This window comes from Motacilla alba, chromosome 10, assembly GCF_015832195.1.
Source record: "Motacilla alba alba isolate MOTALB_02 chromosome 10, Motacilla_alba_V1.0_pri, whole genome shotgun sequence".
NCBI classification, from domain to species: Eukaryota; Metazoa; Chordata; class Aves; order Passeriformes; family Motacillidae; genus Motacilla; species Motacilla alba.
Window position 1 is genome coordinate 12,820,288 of NC_052025.1, and position 22,975 is coordinate 12,843,262.

Genomic DNA, 22,975 nt, shown 5'->3' on the forward strand with positions numbered 1-22,975 from the left:
GGGAGGAGGTTGCTGTGTCCCCTGCACTTTTAGCTAGGCCAGCAGGGCTGGAAAAAGTCTCAGTGCCAAGAGAGCAAACTTTCAAGCAGGCTGGTGCCCTTTGTCCCTCTGTCTCAAGGGCAGCGACTGACCCCAGCACCAGCTGGAGGCAGCCCAGCACATTCATGTGCCTCTGTACCCAGCCAGCAAGGCAGGCACAGCCCTGGGCTGGGAGCAAACTCTGGGCTCTTTGGGAAGCAAAGGGGGCGTTTTCTTTCCATCTGTGGCTTTCCCATGCCCCAGGGAAGCCTCCCACTCCCATGTAGGAGCAGTGCTGCCACAAGCAGGGAGCCATGGAGCCGTGCTGGGTGCTCACCTCCATGTGCTGAATGGGAGTGCTGGGCAGCTGAGGGCAGTGTGAGCCACATGCCAAGGGACACACAGCAGCCCTGGACCTCTCATCTGCACTGATCTCCCTGATTACTGCCTTGTCCTCAGGCATTTGTCCTCTTTCCACTACACTGTCCTGGTCTCATCAGTGAGGCTCATCTGTAGTCAATAACCAAAACTTGGCATAGTCCCATCCAGGTGCTGTGGTCTTCTTTTCAATCAGTACCACAAACGGACTTGTTAGCAATGGTGTGAGTCCTCAGCGTGCCTCCTGTGCATTGAGCAGCATTTTAGTGAGGGCACTGCTAGCTGGTCAAGGAGGGCAGTTGTTCCTCTACAAAGCATTTGTGAATCCACATTTGGGGAACCATGTCTTGTTTTGGTCCCACCATCACAGGAGACATCTTGAATAGTCTTTCAGAAGATCACTGAGAGGGCAGGGCATTCAGGGGCATGGAACACAGGCTGCACCTGCACCAAGTGGGGCACAAACTCTGCTCAGAGGTGCACAAAGCAAGAACAGGAGATGTCAGGTAAAACAAAGAAAATTCCAGCTGGACATTAGGAAGAAATAATTTAACCATTAGTATGGTTAGCACAGGAACTGGGCCCCAGAGAGAGGGGAATCTTCTCCCTGGAAATTTTTAAGACTGGACAAGACCTAGAGCAGCCTGATCTGGCTTTGAGTGTAGCCCTGCTTTGAGCAAGAGTTGAATGATCTTCAGAGATCACCTCCAAACTGATCTTTTTCTCCATCTACCCCAAATGCCTAAAGCTTTCCTAACGTAGTGTCTGCCCAGACCCTCAGCTAAAGCCTCCTCACCAAAAGCCTCATGAATCATCTTAGAAATTGCAGACCTGGCCAAACCAAATTGCTTCAAGCAGAATATGTCCCCCACATCTGCCTTCTGCTCCTTGTGCTCAGTAAACTCTCCTGGGCAGAAACCATGTTCTCATTTTATGTTAGGTCTCCCAGCAGGATCGTGCCCTGGTCCATCATGAGGCATAGCAGGGCTTACAGGAATACAGGAAGGTTTTAATCTCTTAGGAAACCCTGACTCTTCACCTTCTCCCTGTCTACTCATGGTCTGTTGCTTTCGTGGTGGTGAGGTCCCAGGGCAGCTTCTCCTCTTCTGTGGAAGGAGAGGTGTTAAACCCTGGAACGTTTCAGCCGTGCTGCGGCTTCTGGACTCTGCAGGGAAGGCGACAAAGGGGATTTTCTGCTGTCATCTGTTCCCAATTACGGTGGTTTCAGGGAGCTCCTTGGCCCGTTTCCACCACAATCCCTCAGCTTCCGAGCCCACGCAACTGGGAGGTGGGGCCTCGTGGTGGTGGTAGTGGCCAGAGCACGGAGCATCCCCCTCACAGGAGCGGGTGAAGGGACAGTGCAGACACCACTCTCTGCTCCTGCTCTGCTGGGGACAGGCTGGCCCTCGGTGAGTAGTCTGTGCCCATTGGGTGCTCCAGGACAGTGGGACCAGGCAGTAAGAGCAGGGATCACCCATTCTCTCTAGATTTCTAGAATTTCATCTGCTGCTAAGAAAAAGGGGTCTGTGCTGGGGCTAGAGCTGTGTTTTCACAAGGATGAATGTCGGCATTATGAGCTGCAGATATGTGCAAGGGGGATGCTGACTTCAGCTGGACATCTCACCATATCCCTACCCACTGCTTTTCTATCTGCTCCTGTCCTGCCTTCCTATCCCTTCTCAGCCAGAGTCCATTCTCATGCACATCTGTTAGCATCCTGTTGCTCTGAGTTTGCTCTGCCAGCATACTTTATCCTGCCCTAACCATAACTTCTGTAAACTACATGCCTCTCAACTAATTTTTTTGTATCTTTGGGTGTTCAGGCACACGAGCAGGGCAGGGCTGCATAGAGGCTTTGGTTTTACAGTTTAACTGGTAAAAAGTCAAGTGTTGGGCAATGCCACGTCCATTGCAGCCACGGGAGCTGTGTGTCAGCCCAGCTGCTGTGCTTGGGGGATGCAGGAGTAAGGGGGAGCCCAAGCCCAGCCCTGCTTTCAGGCAGAGTCTGCGGTTCCCAACTTTGCTTTGCAGGTGGGTGCGCCACAATGACGGTGAAGAAGACTCAGGCTGTGCAGGATGGAAGTGCCAAGGTGGGTACAGAGAAAGGGAGAGAGAAAAGGGCAGAGATGTGCCAAGGGGGCCAGGTAGGGTGTATTGACTGTGCTCAATGCCAGCCACACCTCACGCTGTCTCACATGTCCCATGTTCTCTTCATACGGATCTTTACCTGCAGTAAAGCATCATCAAAGGGAAAGGACAAACCTTTTTGCTTGCTTGAAATTAAACAGTTCAGATTCAAAAAAGGTAGCCTTGAGTTGATGCAAGCACTAAGTGAGAGCTGCAGCTGTGCCTGTCCTTCATCTGTGCCCCATTTAGTCCCCAGATCTCCAGCACAGAGGTTTCCACAGGGTGGAAAGCCAGAGGGAGCATCTAAACAGTTGGGCTTAGGATATTGGAGGAGTGGAGACCGACCCCCTCAGACACAGCCTGCAGTGTCCCTGCTCCCTCAGTGGCAGCAGCCAGCCTGCCTGTCCTTACTCAGTGGGTCTCCTTACTTGGGAGACCCTCAGTGGGGCTAGAGAAACAGCCTCCTCCTCTTCCTGTGCAAGCCGAGCTCCTGTGGGCACTGCAGCCCCCCAGGAGCCAGCGGTGTGTGGGCAATGGGGCACCCTCAGGGAAGGGCTGTCGGCTCACCCGTGCCCACCCGCCATGCGCAGGAGAACGTGCTGCAGAGGGTGCTGCAGCTGCCCGTGGTGAGCTCGACGTGCGAGACGCTGCAGCGCAAGTACAGCAGCACCAAGGAGTCGCACCCGCTGATGGCCTCGGTGTGCGAGGTGTACGAGCGGGGCGTGCAGGGCGCCGGGGCCCTGGCCATGTGGGGCATGGAGCCCGTGGTGCGCCGCCTGGAGCCGCAGTGTGAGTCCGTGTGCTGGGGGGGGACGTGGCAGGGGGGCCCAGCAGAGCTTCCCCTGGTGGGACAGCGCTGGCATGAGCACGTGCCTGGCACAGGCCAGGGGTTTTTCTTACCATGCTTTTGCCCAAGGCAGTCGCTGTGGCCAACAACCTGGCTTGCCGGGGTTTGGACCACCTAGAGGAGAAGATCCCTGCTCTCCAGTACCCTGTTGACAAGGTGAGTCACAGGCAGGACAATCTGGGACCCCCCAGCCCCTCTGAAAAGCCCACAGTACATCTCCTCTAGTCTTGTTTCTGGGTGGTGATAGGCTGCTGGCTGGGAAACGAGGCAGCATTTCCAAATGAGGGCTCCTCCAAGGGCCTCTGCAGCCTAAATGATGGTTGGGGTTCCCAAATATAAGTCAGCAATGTCCTGTGTCCCATCCCTGTCAGCTACCTGCAGCCCAGGCTGGAGAGAGTTGTTAAACCCCTCTTAGAGCTGTTTACTGGCATGGACATGGCTGAGGTCCCTGCAGTCCCTCTGGCTGTCCTATGCTACCCCAAGCACACCAGAGGGGCTGTTCCCCATCTCTCTGCCCACAGCTCGCATCTGAACTGAAGGACACCATCTCCTGCCCCCTCCAAAGTGCCAAAAACACCATTGGCAGCTCCATGGATAAGATCATCGAGCTGGCAGCGGAGGGCTACGAGGCTACCAAGAGCACAGTGGAAACAACAGCCAAGTACACAAGGAAGAACTCAGTGACCCAGATGGCAGCTGCAGGGGTCGACACAGCCCTGGGAGGGCTGGAGAAGCTGATGGAATACCTGCTGCCAGAGGAGGATGAAGAAGCAGGTAGTCCTGATGCCCAAATCCCATCTGAGGGAGTCTGGTAACAACTGGCTGGGTGGCTCCTCAGTTGTGGGGTGCATGAGGCAGGAGGCAGCCCCTGGATTTTGGCATAAGGCTGCCGTCCCACCAGAATGTAACCTTCCCACCATTCTTCTGCCTGTACTCTTCTACCTTTAGATAAGAAGCCCAAAAAGAAACGTCTGTCAACACCAAAGGTGTCCCAGCAGCAGCCCAGCAGTACCACCACTCCCTGCACTCCCAGTGCTCCCAGGGCTCCCAGTGCTCCCAAGGCTCCCAGTGCTCCCAGCGCTCCCAAGGCTCCCAGTGCTCCCAGGGCATACAGCACTCCCAGTGCTCCCAGTGCTCCCAGCACTCCCAGTGCTCCCAGTGCTCCCAGCACCCTGGGCCGGATTGGCGCTTTGGTCAGCACCGTGTCCCACCGCGCTTACCAGCAAACCACCCAAAGCCTGCAGCGTGCCAAAACCAAAGGGCAGGAGCTGGCCTCCTGGATCCCCATCCTGGTGAGTGCCAGAACCCACCTGCTGCGTTCCTGCTCCCCCATATCCTCTTTTGAGCTGATTTTGCTTTCAGACAGGACATTTCAGGCTCCTTGGAGCAAATCTGAGCAGAGTTCGCTTCCCCTGCTCAGCAGGACAAGCTGGGGCTGGCAGTTCCTGCGTGATGTTCACACATAACCACGTACCACATTAGTGGGACAAGTTATTTTTAGCAGGTTCCCAGCATGTAATTGTTGATTTATGGCCTTGCCATAACATCCTTCCTAAAGCAAAAAGCCCCTGCAGAGACCCAGAGGAGATGGGGAGAAGGAGATACTTTTCCTTCCCTGTGCTGCAGTGGGAACAACTTCCCCGGCCTGTGCCAAAATCCCAGAGCTCCCATCTGCCCTCAGGATTTCTCCCCAGATGCACAGATTAACTCCCTGTGCACCCCTGTGAAATGCTCAGGCTGAACAGGACGGAGTGGGACCAGCCAGCTCCCTCTGAGTGGTGCCTTTTCGCTCCCCTTGCAGGGCAGCCTGGCCAAGCCGAGTGCCCCCGCGGCCCCTCAGCCCCGCAGTGATGGGCAGGGCAGCGCGGGATGGCTGACCCGGCGCCACAGCAAGGCACCCGAGCAGAAGCAGGAGAAGGCAGGGAAGAAAGACACCAACCACACCAAGGTATGGAGAAAAGCAGAGCAGAGAGCTAGGAATGCTCCAAAGCATCCTCCCACCCATGGACCATGAAAGCAGGGAGGCTGTTCCCCCACACCTCTGGGCACCAGGCCCCCACCCCTGCTCAATCCTGAAATGCAGCTTGGAGGATGCAAGGGGTTGGCAGCGGGGCAGCCCCAGAAATCCCCTTCCCTTTCCCCAAATCTGAGAGCTGTGGGCAGCCTCTGTGCCAGGAAAAATCACCCTGGCTTTTATGTTCAAAACTCCTTTGGAGCTGTGGGATGTCAGCACTGAACTCCCTATTGAACCTCTGAACGCCCCTGAAAAGTCCCCTGCCGTGGTCCCAGCAGGGAGGGGTGGTCTGAGCCGGTGGGGCTGGGAACAGTCTCCTGCATCGGCTCCGCTGGGAGCTGGGGACGGGAAGCAGCAGGTTGGGGTCAGTGCCCTCTGCCTCTGCCTGCAGCGGAAGCACAGCCTCGAGCAGAGGGTCCCCCGGGGCCCGGAGTGGGGGGAGCTGGCAGGGACAGGGAGAGACCCTGCTGCAAAGAGCTGCGGTGGCTTTTGCAGAGCGGCCAGCTGAAATCTCTCAGGCTTAGAGCTGCAAAGGGGATGGGGAAACCAGGGCCACCCCTGTCCTGCCTGGAGGTGGGGCAGCTCCAGGAGCTGAGCTGGTTTCTCTGGGCAGGCGGGACAGGACCCCGGGCTCGTGGGCAGCGTGGCTCACAACCTGCAGACCGCCTGCGCCTCGGGCATCTCCAGCGTGAAGAAGGTCCCAGCCGTGGCCTGGGATGCGGCAGAAGGCTTGATCCTCTTCACCCCCCGCAGGCTGTCCAGGGCCATGGAGACTGTGGATGCTCTCGGGGGCACCCTCGTCAGTGCCCCTAAGCATCTGCTGGGCACCCTGTACAGCTACGTGCCGGTGAGTTTGCCCCCAGCCAGGCCCTGTCCATCTCCAGCAAACCCCATTTTGCTCAGTCTCCTGCCCATGAGCACCCCACAGCTGCAGGAAATGTCGGGGGGACCAGACTGGGGAGATGGGATGCCATGAAGACACCTCAGTCCCACCCTCCTCTTGAGCATCCCCAAAGCCATGACAGCGAGTCCCCCAACAGAACAAATTGTCAGACAGTGGTGACACCTTCACACAGTTCATGCTCAAGCCAAGGTGTGACCACATTCCCAGGAAGGTGAAGGTTCAGGCTGAGACCCTCTTCTCTCTCCTTTGCCTCAGCCTGTTGTTCCCCTGGGAGCATTTCCCCACCACAGCTGCCCAAGGACTGCAAGCCACACACTCCTCTCCACTCTGGGGCCAAACTGGCTTTTCCTGAGGTTCTCCCCGTTTAAGGGGGGGCTGTGTAGCACAGGTGGAGCAGGGCTGGCAGGCGGCTCCACCTGGCTGGGTGCTCACCCTGTCTCTCAGCTCCGCAGGCAGTCAGTGAAGGAAGAAGAAGCATCCAGGGCCAGCAAAACCAACACGGAGAAGAAAGAGAAGAAGGAGGAGGAGGAGGAGACCAAGCCTGCTGCCCCCTCCACTGAGGAGAAATCCCAGCAGAGGAGTGACTGGCGGCTGTACCGTGGCCATCACCCCCTCTCCTTCCTGGGGCTCGAGGACCCGCTCTTCCTGCGGCACAACTACTACCGCAGCCCTGCCTTCGACCCCGAGTACCCGTTCCCGCGGAAATCCGCCTTCTCCCCCTACAACAGGCGCGTGAGCGAGGGCTCCTACCGCTTCAGCCCCGAGTCCATGTACAGCCGGGCCTACTACGGCAACCTCTACAGTCCTGTCTTCAAGAAGGACTGAGCTGGCGGGCGGGACAAGCACATCCCAGCCCCTCTCAAATCCCCTCAGCACGCTTTGCCTGGGCCCCTGCCAGCTTCCCACACACACCCCTGTTCCAGGACAGGAGCTTAAAGTGGTAGACAGGCCATGGGATAGCTTATTCTGGAGTACATGAAGGCCAGGATGGGGGAATAAAAGCAACCAAAAGCCCTGCTGGCAGAAGGAGAAGGTAGGGGAAGGTGGGACTAGGAAGGTGAAGGAGATGTGGAAAGAGAGGTGAGACCAGAAGAAGGGACCACCCAGGGCTGGCACTGGGCTACCTTGGACCCTGCTCAGCAGCCAGGGTGAACTTAGATGGGCTACACATTGAGAGAGAGAGGGGAGGATGGCAAAGCTGCCAAACATCACCATAGCAAGCCTGTTTCCCCATCCTTCCTCCCTCCATCCCCCCTTGCAGGGCCCATCCCTAGGCACAGATTGCTCCTCCATGGAGGGGTTGAAGATCCCCACCAACCAGCAGGATTCATGAGTGGGAAAGCCCTGGGCACTTCTCTCCCAGCTGGTGGTGGGATGGATGGTGGGGTCAGGAAAAAGAACAGGTGGAGCTCCTGGAGCCCCTCTGCCACAGGATCACCGGGCTTCCCACAACACCTCGTTGTATCTGCTGCAATAATAAACCTGCAATAATAAACCACCTGCCACTCACCCCATCTGCTCGGCTCCTTTGTGGCAGTGAGACACCAAAGCAAGGGAACACAGTGGGGTGAGACCCCCAGCTCAGGGCCAAAGGAGTGGGTGCAGGAAACATCCTGTTACATTCCCAGTGGGTAGCTGCCAGTGGGAGAGTGGGTGCTCATGCCCAGCAAGGTACGTGTCTCTTCCCATGCCCCAAGTACAAATTCACAGCTCCAAGGAGCCGGGGCTTCCTGCCAAAGACAATTTATTGCATTTCCAGAAGAACACAGCAGAGAAATCAGTGTCCCTACAGCACGCACAAACCCTCTTCCAACACACTGCTTTCCCAGGGCACAAAGAGAAGGGTTTGGGAGAGGCAGGGAAAAGCCTCCCAGCAGCAGAGGGTTCAGCGAGGAGCCCAGCGACCCCTCTCCCCACCTCCTTTCCTCCCCGGGGACAGGCAGCCCTACAGAAGGAGTGGCTTGGGAAGGCGGTGGTGCAATTCCCATCCTGGGAACGAGCCCCGTGCCTGGCTTTTCCCAGGCACAGCCTGTACAGCGCTCGCCCGCACAAGGGAAACGGCTGTGAAAGGCTGTGGGGGAGAGGGCCGTGAGCACGACTGTTCAAAAGCACGGCAGGGGGGATGGGAGGCACCAGTCCTCACCAAAGTCCCCCAGTATCGCCGGTGCCCTGGGCTCTGGGACACTCTCACGGTGATACACTCGTGGGAACTACCAGTGCCTTCCCAGTGGAGAATGCCCCACCTCTCCAGATCATGGGTGCTCCAGGGTTACTGAAGAGGATCCTGATGAGGGTTAAACAGGAATAAGGATCCCAGAGTAGGAGCAGAGAGACAGGGAGTCGTGTGCTGTACAAGAGCAGGATATTCTCCCCAGTTGCTGACAGCCTGGGCAGCTCCTGCTGCAGCAGCTAGGGATGCTGCTGCCCGGAGCTTTGGCAAAATCCTCCCGTGGTTTCCAGTGCTGGAGGATGGAAGGAGAAAGCAGGAGGCACCTAAAGAGCTGGTACAGCAAAGAGATGAGACTGTCCCACGGCAGAGCCAAGAGTAACCCACTACAGCCTCAGCTGCACTGGCTGTGCATGGCAGGACACCCAGACCCTGATGCTAGGAGGACAGCAAGGAACCCGTCATACTTATAGGAAGACACACACCACCTCCATGGGCAGCACAGAGAGCAGCAACACCTGTGCAGGAGCTCAGAGGGAGTCTGTTCGCTTCCGGGCAAACACGGCCGACATGGTCTTGACGATGCCCCGGATCCCTGTGCCCTTCTTCAGGGCCAGCTTGGTGTCTGGGATGAGCTTGGCCAGTCCATGGAAGACCATGAGGGCCCCGTGATAAGCCTCAGCTGCAGAGACCTCATAGAAACCGCAGTCTAAAGAGAGGGCCAGGAGTCGCCCCTCCTCGCTGGACACCACCCGTTGGTGGTGCAGGTCCCGTTTGTTGCCCACAATGACAATGGGCACCTTCTCCTGGCTCTGCCCCTCCTTGGCAGCCTTGATGAACTGGATTTTGAGGGGCAGGATGTTGAAGCTGGCACGGTCACAGATGCTGTAGACCAGGACAAAGCTGTCTGCCCACTGGATTCGCTTCTCCTCTGAGGAGCCATCCTCTGCCTGCTCCTGGGGAAGAGAAAAGGAAGGGTTGTTTTACTGGGCTCCCTCCCTCCAGGCCTGCCTGATAGAAGAGGGCAATCCTGAGCCTGTGGGGACAGGGACAGCTACAGAACACCAAAAGGGCAGAGAGAAAGAGGAGTACCAAGGAGGGCAGAGCAGCTACCTGGCTAGCAGAACTAACCAAGGGGGGGATGATTCAGCTTTCAGCATCATAGCCCAATCCTAACCCTCACCCAGCCAAGCACTGCAGGCTGTATGTGATAACGGTGTGGGGGTCTCAGAGCAGCACCTCTATTTCTTTACCACAGTCCTGCATTACCATCAGTGCTTCAGCTCCAGTGCTCTCAGCCAGAGGGCCATGGGCTATGGTAACTATTGCTACCCTGTCAGCAGCACTGCTGTCCTGTGCTTGGCAGGTGAGAAGAGTTCAGTCACTTACGAACCCTCTGATTTGAAAGCCTTGCTCAGCTGGACCTCCTAGCCTGTGGTTCCCCGTAGGTAACTTCCAGTAAAGGGATTTTTTGTCCCTGGGGTAGAAAGGGGTGATAGGAGTGGAGCCCTCTCACCTGGGAAGTGGGGACGTCCCAGATGTGTAACAGAATCTCTCGGCCATCCACAGTCAGGTTGTGGCTGTAGATGAATTCTGTGCCCCCAAAAAGAAAAAAAATAGTCATCTTCATGGTGTCACCAGCTGCCACCCTGGACCTTTTGCACCCCAGAGAAGCAGCTCTGGAGCAAAGAGATGGGTCACTAAACAAATACAACATTGAGCCCCTGGGAGCAGGCAGATGCTCTGGAGAAAGGCAGGAGAGGCTGGGCTGCAATGACATCCCAGAGGCAGAAGCAGGGTTGTCTCCGGACCCCAGTCCCTGCTGGGAACTGGCCTGGCCCTGGCCTGGCACTCACCCATGTCTCCGTACTCTCCAATAAAGCGCCGGGTCAGGAAACGCACGGTCAGAGCTGCAGACGGAAGGACAGGAATCATCAGAATAGCCCAAAACCTGGAGGAGTCTCCTTTCTAAATCCAGAGCAGAGTCAGGCACCATGCCCTTGTAAACTCCTACAAGCAGCAACGACCTCTGAGTTTCCCCAGCCACCAGCAGGTCTGTGAGTGCAGCAGAGGCACAGCACGAACCAGAGCATCTGCACAATTCAGAGCACCAGCAAACTGCAGCTCCGTGGAAAATACCTTCCCCTGTCATTCCCCGGCTGGCTACAAGGTTGTGCTCAGCTTCCCCACCTTGAATCACAGCTGCACCCCAGGGCTCAGCCCCATCTCACCAATTTGCTCCATGGGCTGCTCCCTGCCCCTGGTCCTCCAAACACTGCTGCAGTTTTCAGCCGGGGACCCCCCTGCTACAGTTCACGGTCAGTTCTCACCTGATTTCCCCACGTTGTCCGCTCCCATGACAAGGACGTTTGCTTCCACCTTCAGGGCAGGGGGGCCAGGCACCTCCATGAGGGCAGGGTGGTCGGGGGTGAAGCTGGTGCTCCGGCGCAGTGGGAGCCGGAGCCCCATGCCGAGCGTGGCCGAGCCCCTCGGACGGTCCCAGCCGTGTGTACAACTCGGCTCGGCACAGCCGGCAGCGCAGCGCTTCCCACGGCACCCAGGGGACCCACGAGGCCCATACCCCTCCCCGCAGCCGCAGGGGCGGTGCAGAGGGAACTGCAGGCAGCCGGATGAAAAACTTTGTCATCGCTCAGATTGTCCTGAACATACGTCAGTGGCTGAGCCGGCCCTGCCAGCCCCCGGCGCGGCGGGCGGCCGGGAAGCACCAGCTGTCGGCACCAGCTGCTCCGCAAACTGCATCCCAGGAGGAGCCCACGCCCCCACCTCAAAGCGCTTTGTGCCTCGCCAGGGCCACGCAGCCCCTTGTCCCTTCCCCACGGTGATCGTGGGGATGCCAGCCGGGAGTGCGGCAGTGTCACCGCTGCTGGGCTGTCTCCTCAGGGATGAAGCAGCCGATGAGAGACGTGAGTCCCTCGCGACCGACGGAGCATCTCATGGGCGGTGGAACTTTGTTTCACCAGCGGCGGAAACCTCACGATTAACGGAGCGCTGCCTCGCACGAGACGAAGCATCGCATGAGGGACGGAACCCCCCGTGAGTGAGTGAGTGAGTGAGTGAGTGAGTGAGTGAGTGAGTGAGTGATGAAGCATCCCAAGAGTGATGGAGCATCTCCCGAGTGATGGAGCTTCTCTGGAGCACCGGGGAGCCGCCGGCAGCCCCCGCAGCCACGGGCGTCCCCCGCTCCCCCCGGCCGCTCTCCCCGGGGTGCAGCGAGGACCGGCCGCATCCTCCCTTCCCGTCCCGCCGCATCCTCCCCTCCCGTCCCGCCGGGAGGAGCCGCTGACGCCATCGCGGCGCGCCGGGCGCGGCCATGGCGGCGGAGGCGGCGGTGGTGCGGGTGGCGGTGCGGGTGCGGCCGCTGCTGCCCCGGGAGGCGCTGCGGGGACACCGGCCGTGCCTGCGGAGCGATGCCGCCACCGGCGAGGTGGCGCTGGGCCGCCGCCGGTTCCGCTTCGCCGCCGTGCTGCCCGAGGCGGCGGGGCAGGCGGCCGTGTACCGGGCCTGCGTCCAGCCGCTGCTGCGCGCCTTCTTCCGCGGCTTCAACGCCACCGTCTTCGCCTACGGACAGACCGGCTCCGGCAAGACCTACACCATCGGGGAGGCCAGCGTCGGTGAGTCTCGCCGGGACCGGCGGCTCCGTGCCCGCCAGCATCCCTGTTCCTCCAGCATCCCTGTTCCTCCAGCATCCTTGTTCTGCCAGCATCCCTGTCCCTCCAGCATCCCTGCTCTGCCAGCATCCCTGCTCTGCCAGCATCCCTGTCCCACCAGCATCCCTGCTCTGCCAGCATCCCTGTCCCTCCAGCATCCCTGCTCCATCAGCATTCATGTTCCTCCAGCATCCCTGCTCTACCAGCATCCCCACTACGCCCTGCTCTCCCCACCAGCCCCACATCACCACCTCCTTCTATCTCCATCTCCTTCAATCCCCAGCCAAGCCCCCACACCAGCATTATCCAAGTCATCTTTCCCAGCCCACCCTGCTGTCCACATCCATTTCAGCGCCTTTGCTCTCTTTACCCAAATCCAACTGCACCATCATCATTTCGTCACTTCCAGTTTCACTCCCAAACAACCCTTCCACCCTGCCAGCCCCTCCAGCTCAAGCCAACCTCCCCCCACCATCCCATCCAACAGCCTTTCCTTTCCCCGTACCTATGCTGCTGTAGCCAACCCCCAAAGGTGTGTCTCCACACCCTTGAGATCACAGTGTCTAGGTTTCTCCTCTTTCACTCCAGGACAAGTGACTGGACCTGGTCCTCCACCAGCTCTGGAGGTGGTGGTGATAGTCCTACGTCCTGAAATAAACTGGACCAGGAAATAAACTGGAAGGAGAGGGAGGTTTGCCAGTGTTAGTCCTGTTTGTTTCTTTATATGGAGGAAATGAGGAAAGAGACAACTTTTTCATTCTGGTTTAATGGCATTGTGATTTCTTACAGAGGATGTACTGTAAACATTTCAGTCATCTTTAGTTAATTGCATCATTTGTAAACACTAAATTGTTTCATACTCTTAATGTACGTCTGTTTTCAGTCTCCCAGTCCAGGCTATCACTGCACCAGATTTGAGAATTGCCATTTTACATGGCTGTTGGAGACAAAATGAAAAACATTTAAAATTCAGACAGTGCAGTGCTGTGGCCAGATACAAGCAAGCTGCAAGCACAGAAAAAAGAGAAAAGCTTCTCACAGTTGGGAAGAGTTGTGGAGTCATGCTGGCTTCAAAGGACAGCACACTGCAGCTGCAGGCATGGTGTTGGATACTCACTGAAATGCTGAGGTGCTTTTTCCTTCTTAAGGAGGGACTGGAAACAAGCAGCTTTGCTGGAATCCAGCACAGCAGTGGGATGGGATTTGCCCAGAGGTCTTGTGGGATGTTTAACCCAGGCTGTGAGGGCTGAGCTGTGGGAGAGTTGTGAGGCTGCTCCTTTCCAGCTGACGTGTGTTGCAGGCAGGCTTCTGACCTCAGCCCTGTCCCCAGCCAGCGTGGGCTCCCTGGATGCTCCATGAGTGTGTGCCTCTCTTTGCCAGCTTCCATCAATGAAGATGAGCAGGGCATCATCCCACGAGCCATGGCTGAGACCTTCAGGCTCATTGATGAGAATGACCTGATTGACTACACGGTCCGAGTGTCCTACCTGGAAGTGTACAAGGAGGAGTTTCGGGACTTGCTGCAGGTGGATACAGCCAGCAAAGACATCCAGATCCGGGAGGATGACAAGGGAAACATTGGTATGTGTGGCTGTGCACAGGCTCCTTTTCTCCCCAGTTGTAGGTCAGAGCTGGGTTATCTGTCCATGAAGGCAGAGCCAGGTCTTCCCCCTCCATCCCTTTGTCTCCTGCAGCAGTTTGCTGTGCTTAATCTTGAAGGCTGGTCTGGGCAAAGCCCAGGATGGGCACGGTGACAGCACCAGGCTGTGCAGAGGAGCTGCATCCTCGGGCAGCCCAGCTGTGGGATTCACATTCTCTGAACCTGAGAGAAGCAGGGAGAGAAGCAGAGAAAAGAATGATCAAAACAGTTCTCATCTCATTTGCTGCTCCTGTGTTGTGCCAAAGGAGAATGCAATGTGGAGATTGTTTATCCAGAGTGATGGTGTTTTGTTTCCTTGGCCTATCAGGGCCAAGCGTGTGTGCAGAATGTCGGTCAGATGTGTGTGCAGAATGTCACATTTTTCTCGTTGCTTCCTAGAGTGACAAACTGCAGGAGCAGCAGGATAAGATCTCAGACAGTCACAAGATTTTGTTCAGATGAGTTTCGTGCTTGTGCAGTTTCAGTTTAGATATAGTGTAATATAGTGTAATGTAATACAGAATAATATAGTATAATAAAGTAATTAATTAGCCTTCTGATATCATTGGAGTCAGATGCATCATTCTTCCCTTCCACGGGGGTCACCTGCTTTTACAATGCCCAGCCACAGCTGCCTTTGCTTTGCAGTGCTCTGCGGTGTGAAGGAGTCAGAAGTGGAAGGGCTGGACGAGGTGCTGAGCCTGCTGGAGATGGGGAACACAGCCAAGCACACGGGAGCCACCCACATCAACAGGCAGTCGAGCCGCTCGCACACCATCTTCACGGTGACCATGGAGCAGCGGCGTGGGGCTGGCCGGCTGCCCCTGCACCGCCCCCCGCCCGCCGTGCCCGCCGCCGGACAGGTCCTGGTGTCCAAGTTTCATTTCGTGGACCTGGCGGGCTCAGAGCGAATTGTGAAGACGGGAAACACAGGGGAGAGGCTGAAGGAGAGCATCCAGATCAACTGTGGCCTCCTGGCCTTGGGCAACGTCATCAGCGCCTTGGGAGATCCTCGGAGAAAGACCACCCACATCCCGTACAGGGACTCCAAAATCACCAGGTACCACTGGGAGCAGGACCCCCCACGTCTCACGGGCTCAGCTTACAGGTCTGCCCTCTCTGCAGGTTCTCATGGGAATCTCGAGGAGCAATGAGGCCAGGATAGGAATGCAGGCCTAGCTCGTTGAAGTGCTAGAGACAGCGAGGCTTGCGTGAGTTATGCTGCTAAAACTGAGAAGACATGTTGCTGTGGGTTATCCTGCCCTTCCTGTCTGTCAGGGAATAAAAGATACTCCCAGTAGACTTGTTTAATGGTCCACAGTTAGTTCTTAGCTTGAGCAGGTGGCCTTTGCAATCTCCAGCAGGACCCCTGGCAGCACATACCTAGCAGTGATCACAGAGTCAGGGAGCTCCCAACCTCAGGAGTTATTTGGATGGAGACTTGCCGTGGTGCAAACTGTTAATCCTCTGCTTAATGATTCTATTCACCTCACTGGGGTCAAACCAACTACAGAGCAAGGACGTTATTTGGCTTGGGCTTAACCTCTGAAAAGGGTTGAAAACCTTCTGTTTTCTGTGTTATTTTGTATTTCTGCTATTTTAATCCCCGTGCTCTTCCTTAGGATCCTGAAAGACTCCCTGGGGGGGAATGCCCAGACCGTGATGATAGCCTGTGTCAGCCCCTCATCCTCTGACTTCGACGAGAGCCTCAACACGCTGAATTACGCCAACCGGGCTCAGAACATCCAGAACAAGGCGGTGGTGAACTGCCGCAAGGAGACGGAGCACATCGAGGAGCTGCACGCGCAGATAAAGAACCTGCAGAAGGCGCTGGAGCAGCGGCAGCGCTCCGAGACCCGCACCATCCACCGCTCGGGCAGCGCCAAGCGCGGCGCGCCCGACGCCACGGCCCGGCTGCTGGCCGAGTGCGCCCATTACCGCACCTGCACCGACGCCGCGCACCGGCTGCTCACGGAGCTCCAGGAGGACAGCAACCTGACCCTGGAGCAGGTCCTGCGCGTCAAGGAGTGGCTGTGCGCCGTGGAGAGCGAGAGGAGCGAGCTGACCTCGGCCGGGCTGGATAGCGGCATTGAGAGCACCTCCATGGAAGACCAGGCACCGGAGGCGCAAGGTTCAAAAGTGGCAAAAGGCCAGGTAATAGTGGGGTGTTACAGCTCTGAGGTTGGGTTCATCTCATGGCCACAGCAGCCCCAGCACAGCATGATGGAAGAGTCAGGGGAGGGCGAGGAGGAGAAGTAACCTGTCCAGGAGGCCCTAGGGAGGCAGAAGGACATGGTCCTCCCAGCAGGCAGGAAGAAAACTAGATTGAGCTGCAGCTGAGAGATTTATTGCATAGGAAGAATCTGTGTCCGCAGAGCTGTTGTGTCCTTGCAGAGATAGGAAGGGAAGGACAAATGCTGATGCTGCCTCTCTTTTATTTTGGGGAGCAGGTGAGCACTGAGAAGAAGTGTGAGTCCATCAAAGATGAGCAGGTAGCCAAGCTACAGAGGCAAGTGGAACGCCTGGAGGAGGAGAACCGTGATTTCCTGGCTGCCCTGGAGGATGCTATGGAACAGTATAAGCTGCAGGTATTTCTGGGCTCTGCTCTCTTTGTAGGGACCTGCCCCACTCCTTCCTGCCCAGGGGTGATCAGCCCAGCTTTCAGGTTCCTCTGCAGTGGGTCTCAGATCAACATGTATGTAACCACATTTTTCTCGTTGCTTCCTAGAGTGACAAACTACAGGAGCAGCAGGATAAGATCTCAGAGCTGCACGTGCGCTTGGAGATGGCAATGCCAAACCTGTGTGTGCCAGGACTGCTGGAAAATCTTCACCTGGTCACTGCCAGCCAGAGACCTCACACAGCCCCACTGGATGCTGCCCCGTCCCATGGCTTTGGTGGGGTTCCCTCGGGGCTGCTTCCTGAGCAGAGTGGAAGAGCTCTTTGCAAGAAGGTGAGGGCATAAGGCTGTGCCACTGAAGAACTGCTGCCTCTTCACTTGGCTGCTCTCCACGGTAGGAGAGCTTTTGCACTGCTGTTCAGTGTGATCCTTGTCAGAAGTGTAGTCCAGAGGACTGTGCTCAGTGTTCAAATGCAGAGTTTTACAACTCTGGTGAAGCCAGCCCAGCTTCAAAACTGAGGCTTTTGCTTTCACGTCGTGGGTGAGTCCCAGAATTGTTTGGTGTTTGAGCAGCAGAAGCACAGGCAGCTGGGTCTGGCAACACACTGGTTATCCTGAAAATACACTCAATCCCTTTTGTTGCCTTTATGTGTAGCAGTGATGCTCAGCTGAGAGCCACTTTTTCTGACACTGGCTCTCACACAGCTTGTTTCCTCTCTTTCCAATTCTGTGTCCAGAAGCTCAGCAGCTCCTCTTTGCAGAAGGAGGAGCTGGCAGGCTGGCACCTGAACCACGCACAGCACCCAGCTGCTGATGCTGAGGTCAGAGATGTGGTGCTGAGGAGGGAGCTCAACCAGGACTCAGAGAAGCCATCAGAACTGTCCTCGGGGGAGGAGATGGAGGAATGGGAACAGAAACGGTCCCTGTCCCAGTGCCGGTGAGTTGGGGCTGTCCCAGCCAGCTGTCCCTGTGCCGTGTCCCTGTCCCTGGCTGTGACCTGGCTGTCCCACTGCTGCAGCTCAGCTCTCGTGTCTGATGTAGGGCAAATGCTGCCTGTGGGGCCAGTGATGCTGCTGATACACCTTACTGCTCCCTGGGGAGCTCATTACCATCATTCCTGACCACAGCTATTGTTTCCATCTCCTTCTGAAGCCTGTGGATCATGAGGGTCCTTACTGGGAACAGCTTTAGCAGTGTTCAGGTCAAACTGATTAATTTGTTTTTTCTTCTAGAAATGGAATCCAAAATTTGAGCAAGAAAGAGATTTTCAAGTTGAGCGAGGAGCCAAGTGGAGGCAGTGCCCACTCAATTGAGGAGGAGCAGCTGGAGCTGTCAAAAGGCAAGTAGCAACAGTAGGTTGTTGGACAATCTTCCATGGGCTGGTGCTGCTTCACTGGGAGATGTTGGTGTCCCACCTGGATGTGCCCAGAGGACAAAAATGGAACCCAGCTGCTTTTTTTAGGGAGAAACTTGAACTCTTAGGGTCTGGCAAGAGTGTATGTTATGGTAGAAGCTTCAGGTGACTCTGGGCAATGCTGTGCCAGACTCTGGCTACACATCTAAGATCAGATTGTCCTTCTGTCACCCACCTGCTAAGATAGGACTTTCCTGACCTGGGAATCTGTGTTCCAGAGGTCTGTGGGAAGCGGGAGTCACTGCTTGGTTCCCGGGAGCGCCTGCCAGGGAAGGGCTCTGAGTGGAGGCTGGTGCAAGCACAGCAGAAGATTCGAGAGCTGGCAATCAACATCCGCATGAAGGAGGAGCTGATCACGGAGCTCATCAAGACAGGTGCAGAGCCACTGGCAGGAATATGCACCCATTTCCCATGAAATCTCCTCCTAGTTGTGGTGCTTAGTCTCTTCCATCCTCATCTTCTCTCCCTGTGTTGCTTGTGCTTGTGCTTAGTCTCTTCCATCCTCATCTTCTCTCCCTGTGTTGCTTGTGCTCAGTCTCGTCTCCTAAAAGCAGCAGGGCCTTGGTTCTCCATCCCTCCAGCGAAACCCTTCCCACTGGTTTGTTCCTTCCCTGGAGTGGCTGAGGGAAAGGGAACATTCAGTCTCTGTAGGCAAAAACAGTTGGGGAGAGGGAGGAAGGTCAGGATCCTGGCTGTGAGAGAGGCGGCTGTGTTGCAGGCAAGGATGCCCAGGCTCTGAACAAGCAGTACAGCCAGAAGATCAGTGAGCTGGAGCAGGAAGCAGAGCAGGTGCGGGCAGAGCTGAGCGACAGCCAGAAGCAGCTCCAGGAGCTGGAGGGCAAAGAGCCGTGGGACCCCGGGGAGAAGCGCAAGCTGCAGGAGTACCGCACACGCCTGGCGGCCGTGCGGAGCAAGGCACAGGTGAGGGGGAAGGGCTCTGAGCAGGGGCAGAGCTGGGGGCATCTCTGCAAAGAGAGGAGATGCCGAGGCCAAGGGTGGCTTTCCCCGCCTGGCAGGTTCTGTGCAGGAAGAAGCAGGCGACGGAGAGGCTGGTGTCGCTGTCGGCACAGAGCGAGAAGCGCGTGCAGGAGCTGGAGAGGAACATCCAGCTGATGCGGCGGCAGCAGGGGCAGCTGCAGCGGCGGCTGCGCGAGGAGAGCGAGCAGAAACGGCGGCTGGAGACAGAGGTCAACAAGGGACAGCACCGAGTCAAGGTAGGAGAGGGCAGGAGCGGCTGTGCTACTGTGGGGTTTGTGAGGATGACTCTGGGTGGGCTCTGCTGTGGTCTGTGAGTATCTTGGAGACCATGGAGACAGCTCTATCCAAAGAGCCAGAGGAGAACATAACCTCTCCCTCAGCCCCTGGGCAAACACATGCCACTCCCTCCATGCTCACGGCTGCTCTTTCGCACGCAGGAGCTGGAGCTGAAGCACGAGCAGCACCAGAAAATCCTGCGCATCAAAACAGAGGAAATTGCGGCTTTCCAGAGGAAGCGGCGGAGTGGCAGCAATGGTTCTGTGATCAGCCTGGAGCAGCAGCAGGTACAGACAGCAAGTCTGCCTCTGCCTCCCTGTTCAGAGGGGATGCTTGGCAGACTGCAGGCTGATGGGAGACATCTGAAAATGGGGACCTGAGCCCATCCTGCCCTCGAGAAGGACAGTCCGTAATGTCATTTGTATCTAGTAGCAGAGGACTTCAGATCTTTTCTTACCCCAGAAACAGGATCTCATCTAAATCCTAGCACTGGTAAAGAAGTTTTGAAGTTTTGTCTGTTAGCAGAAGGGTGGTGAGAGATGTGCCCTCCAAGAACTCCTTGACAGCTGGGAATTTAGTTTAGCTCTGCCCCTTGGAGGAGCTGGAAGCAAAGTCTGGGCTACAGCAGAGATGGAATTAGGACCCTTGTTCAGATCTCAACCCCGCTGCTCTTTAGTCCAGCAGTCCTGGGCACTGCTGCTGCTGTCTGCACACACACACACACCTTTTGGTTTTCCCTCCATCAGAAAATTGAGGAACAGAAGAAGTGGCTGGACATGGAGATGGATAAAGTTCTCGAGCAGCGCCAGGCCCTGGATGAGCTGGAAGACGAGCTGAGGAAGCGGGAAGCTATTGTGGCCAAAAAGGAAGCCCTGCTGCAGGAGAAGAATGGCCTGGAGAGCAAAAGGCTGCGCTCCAGCCAGGTAAGACAAGAGTGTGACACCTCAACCCTTTGCTTGATTTCCAGCAGAGGTGGAGGCTGGAAGACCTGGGTGCCATCCTGTGTCTGGCTGCAGGCCAGGATGAGGTGGTGTTGGGAAGTGGGTAGGAAATGTTGTCTCTATGGAAATAGAGTCTGGTTGTGCTGTGTCTCTGAGCTTGTTGGTTTGGTAGCCCTTGGCTTATGTCTGCCTGGGAGGTCACTTGACCTCGAGAGGGAGTAGAATGGGGCTGAGGGCCTGACTTGCCTTCGGAGCAGATCCCCTTGAGCATGCTCTGCTGCAGGCCCTGACAGATGACATAGTGCGCGTGTCCAGCCGCCTGGAGCACCTGGAGAAGGAGCTGAGTGAGAAGAACGGGCAGCTGCGCCATGGCAGTGCCCACGACCAGCAGCAGATCCGCCAGGAGATCAACAGCCTGCGCCAGGAGAAGGACCAGCTGCTCAAGCAGAGGCTGGAGCTCGACAACAAGCTGCGTCAGGGCACGCTGCTGTCCCCAGAGGTACCTCTGCTGGGGCTGGGGAGCACGAGGTTGTAGGAGAGAAGTAAAGACTGAGCATGAGGTTGTTGGCAGATGCTCCCCCGCATCCCAAACTGTGTATGTCCCAGCTTCTCACCAACACTGTTGACATGACAAGGAAGGCTAGGGCAGGCTGAGACAGAGCAAACCCTTTGCTCCCTGGTAACTACAGCTCTGCCCTGGCAGGAAGAACGGATCTTGTTCCAGCTGGATGAGGCAATTGAGGCTCTGGATGCAGCCATTGAGTACAAGAATGAGTCCATCACGTGCAGGCAGCGAGTCCTGCGGGCCTCGGCCAGCCTGCTGTCGCAGTGTGAGATGAACCTCATGGCCAAGCTCAGCTACCTCTCCTCCTCTGAGACACGAGCTCTGCTCTGCAAGTACTTTGACAAGGTGGGAGACAACTGCCCTCTGTGCTGGTAGGAGCTGTATTTCATTTACTGGCTGTTAGTGCTTGCATTATTAGCCAGCCAGAACACATAATAAACATAAAAGAGCTTGAACACACTTGTTAACAGAAATTATGACCTGACCAGTTTCTTGTTTTCCTCAGTTTCAAGCTTTCTCCTTGCATCATATTGTAGTTTAGTCCTGTAAAGCAAGGCCACAAATCCATAGCACCATGACCCCTAGCTGGGAGAGGGGCTTAACTAGTCATAGGATGCATGGATCTCTGCAGTGGCTCTGCCACATCAGTGCAGCCACACCCTGCTCTTCCCTCCACAAGGCAGCTCTGACATCCCAGCACTACTAACCTTTGTAGGCTGTACCAAAAAATTAGCATGACTGGGGCTGGGGCAGGAAATCTTCCCAGGCATGAAGGAGCTGAAGTGTTCCTTGTTCTTGGGCCCTGGCCAGGTGGTGACACTGCGAGAGGATCAGCACAGGCAGCACATTGCCTTCTCAGAGCTGGAGATGCAGCTGGAGGAGCAGCAGCAGCTGGTGTACTGGCTGGAGGCGGCCGTGGAGCGCCAGCGCCTGGAGATGGACCGCCAGCTCACGCTGCAGCAGAAGGAGCACGAGCAGAACATGCAGCTACTGCTGCAGCAGAGCCGTGGTAACCCCCAGCTCTCCAGATGGGCAGCACTGCTTTTGTCTTTCACAGGGCTCCCACAGGGCTCCCAGGCTGAAATAGCCTTGTTTTTGCTTGTAGAGCACATGGACGAGGGGCTGGCCAGCAGCAAGCTGCAGTATGAGGCGAGGATTCAAGCGCTGGAGAAGGAGCTGAGCCGTTACATGTGGGCAAACCAGGAGCTGAACCAGAGACTGAGTAACATGAACCTCCATCCCGGACAGACCAAAGGTGAGAGGAAACCCAGGCTAGGGCTTTGCTGCTCCTGCTAAGTTGAAAGGGAGGTTCAATTGCCACGCCTGGCAGTGAGAGCTTGGAGCAGTCCAGAGCAGTGCATGTGTAGGTCCTTCAGCAACTGCTGTACAGGCACTGATTTTGGTGAGGAAAGTAGAGATCCTGGTACTCTCCTCACTGTACCCTCAATTTTTCCCAGCAGGGATGGAGAGAAGCATTCATGGGGCTGGGGACAGAGCTGCCCCTGAGCTTGGCACCTGTGAGGAATTCAGCCTCAGGGAGCAGCCCGTGCCTCCAGCTGCCGCTGAAGAGAGCCCTCGGGCCAGGGATGAGAGCAGGGACCTGGTGCACGCCCCTTTGCCCTCGACGTGGAGGCGTTCCTCGCTGCCCAGCGACAGCCCCGGCGACCCCCGGCACAGGGACACGGAGCACTCGCTGCCGAGAGCGGGGCAGCCCCACGAGCTGCTCCCAGCACGGAGCCTGGCTGCTGCTGCTGCTCCCAAACCCCGCCGGGAGCTGCGCAGAGCCAGCCTCAACGTGAGCCCAGTGCCTTACCACCCAGCCATGATAGACGTGAGGAAAAACCCGCTCTAGAGCCAGGCTTAACCCTCGCCTGGCACAGGGCAGGGAGCAGCAGGTACTGCTGAGCTGAGAGCCCTCCTGCCCCACGAGCCAGCCTGGCTGCAACCCTGTTACATTTCAGAGGCCTGAGGAAGATAAAGATGTGACTTATTGAGGGAGTTGTAAGGTGTGGGAGCACCAGCCAACATTCTCCATGTTGCTGCCAGTGGAGGCAGCACTGACAAGAAGCTTTTCCTCTGCTCCCTCAACAGCTTGAACACTGTGAAGCAGGAGACACTTTGCTTCCAGGCCTCTTAACACTAAAAACTTGTTTACAATGTGGAATTCTCAGCTGAAGAGCTTGCTCAGCCCTGGCAGCCTCGGAGGGAGATGCTCTGCAGTCCTTCAGAATTTGTACATAGATTTTTGTAGTAACTTTGGGTTTTTTACATTTCTACTATAACTTTTCTAATAAAGCAGAGTGAGTTTTATGAAATGGTGACTTGTCAGAAGGGCCACTTAGTCTGGGTATGTAGGAAAGGAGTTGTATTTAAATCTCACTGCATGGGAAGTCAGCTGCTGTCACACTCTTGGCCTAAT

At 56.5% G+C, this 22,975-nt stretch overlaps 3 protein-coding genes across 5 annotated transcripts; 2 read left to right on the forward strand and 1 right to left on the reverse strand.

Moving 5' to 3' along the window:
- Positions 1-1,708: 1,708 nt before the first annotated feature.
- Positions 1,709-7,797, forward strand: PLIN1 (perilipin 1). 2 transcript variants are annotated; one of them, XM_038147491.1, is made up of 9 exons: positions 1,709-1,805; positions 2,428-2,486; positions 3,114-3,312; positions 3,444-3,526; positions 3,892-4,144; positions 4,319-4,662; positions 5,172-5,318; positions 5,998-6,231; positions 6,733-7,797. In XM_038147491.1, the coding sequence occupies exons 2-9, from the start codon at positions 2,442-2,444 to the stop codon at positions 7,111-7,113; spliced, it is 1,686 nt and encodes a 561-aa protein (XP_038003419.1). In that variant the 5' UTR covers positions 1,709-1,805; positions 2,428-2,441; the 3' UTR covers positions 7,114-7,797. The 2 variants fall into 2 exon arrangements, with proteins under 2 accessions (XP_038003419.1, XP_038003420.1); XM_038147492.1 differs by having other exon boundaries at positions 6,741-6,995.
- On the reverse strand, positions 7,326-11,708 carry LOC119705277 (ras-related and estrogen-regulated growth inhibitor-like protein). Its single transcript, XM_038147493.1, has 4 exons — positions 10,786-11,708; positions 10,312-10,365; positions 9,972-10,048; positions 7,326-9,411 (listed from the first exon to the last, which is right to left on the reverse strand). Exons 1-4 carry the CDS (start codon positions 10,922-10,924, stop codon positions 8,986-8,988), a joined length of 696 nt encoding a protein of 231 aa, XP_038003421.1. The 5' UTR covers positions 10,925-11,708; the 3' UTR covers positions 7,326-8,985.
- Positions 11,709-11,763: 55 nt separating this feature from the next.
- KIF7 (kinesin family member 7) lies at positions 11,764-22,871 on the forward strand. 2 transcript variants are annotated; one of them, XM_038147174.1, is made up of 18 exons: positions 11,764-12,087; positions 13,504-13,704; positions 14,411-14,822; positions 15,385-15,916; positions 16,213-16,350; positions 16,491-16,715; positions 17,120-17,319; positions 17,615-17,721; positions 18,015-18,170; positions 18,515-18,717; positions 18,813-19,010; positions 19,212-19,337; positions 19,797-19,973; positions 20,275-20,490; positions 20,695-20,901; positions 21,367-21,565; positions 21,662-21,811; positions 22,014-22,871. In XM_038147174.1, exons 1-18 carry the CDS (start codon positions 11,787-11,789, stop codon positions 22,406-22,408), a joined length of 4,143 nt encoding a protein of 1,380 aa, XP_038003102.1. In that variant the 5' UTR covers positions 11,764-11,786; the 3' UTR covers positions 22,409-22,871. The 2 variants fall into 2 exon arrangements, with proteins under 2 accessions (XP_038003102.1, XP_038003103.1); XM_038147175.1 differs by having other exon boundaries at positions 22,017-22,871.
- Positions 22,872-22,975: the final 104 nt, after the last annotated feature.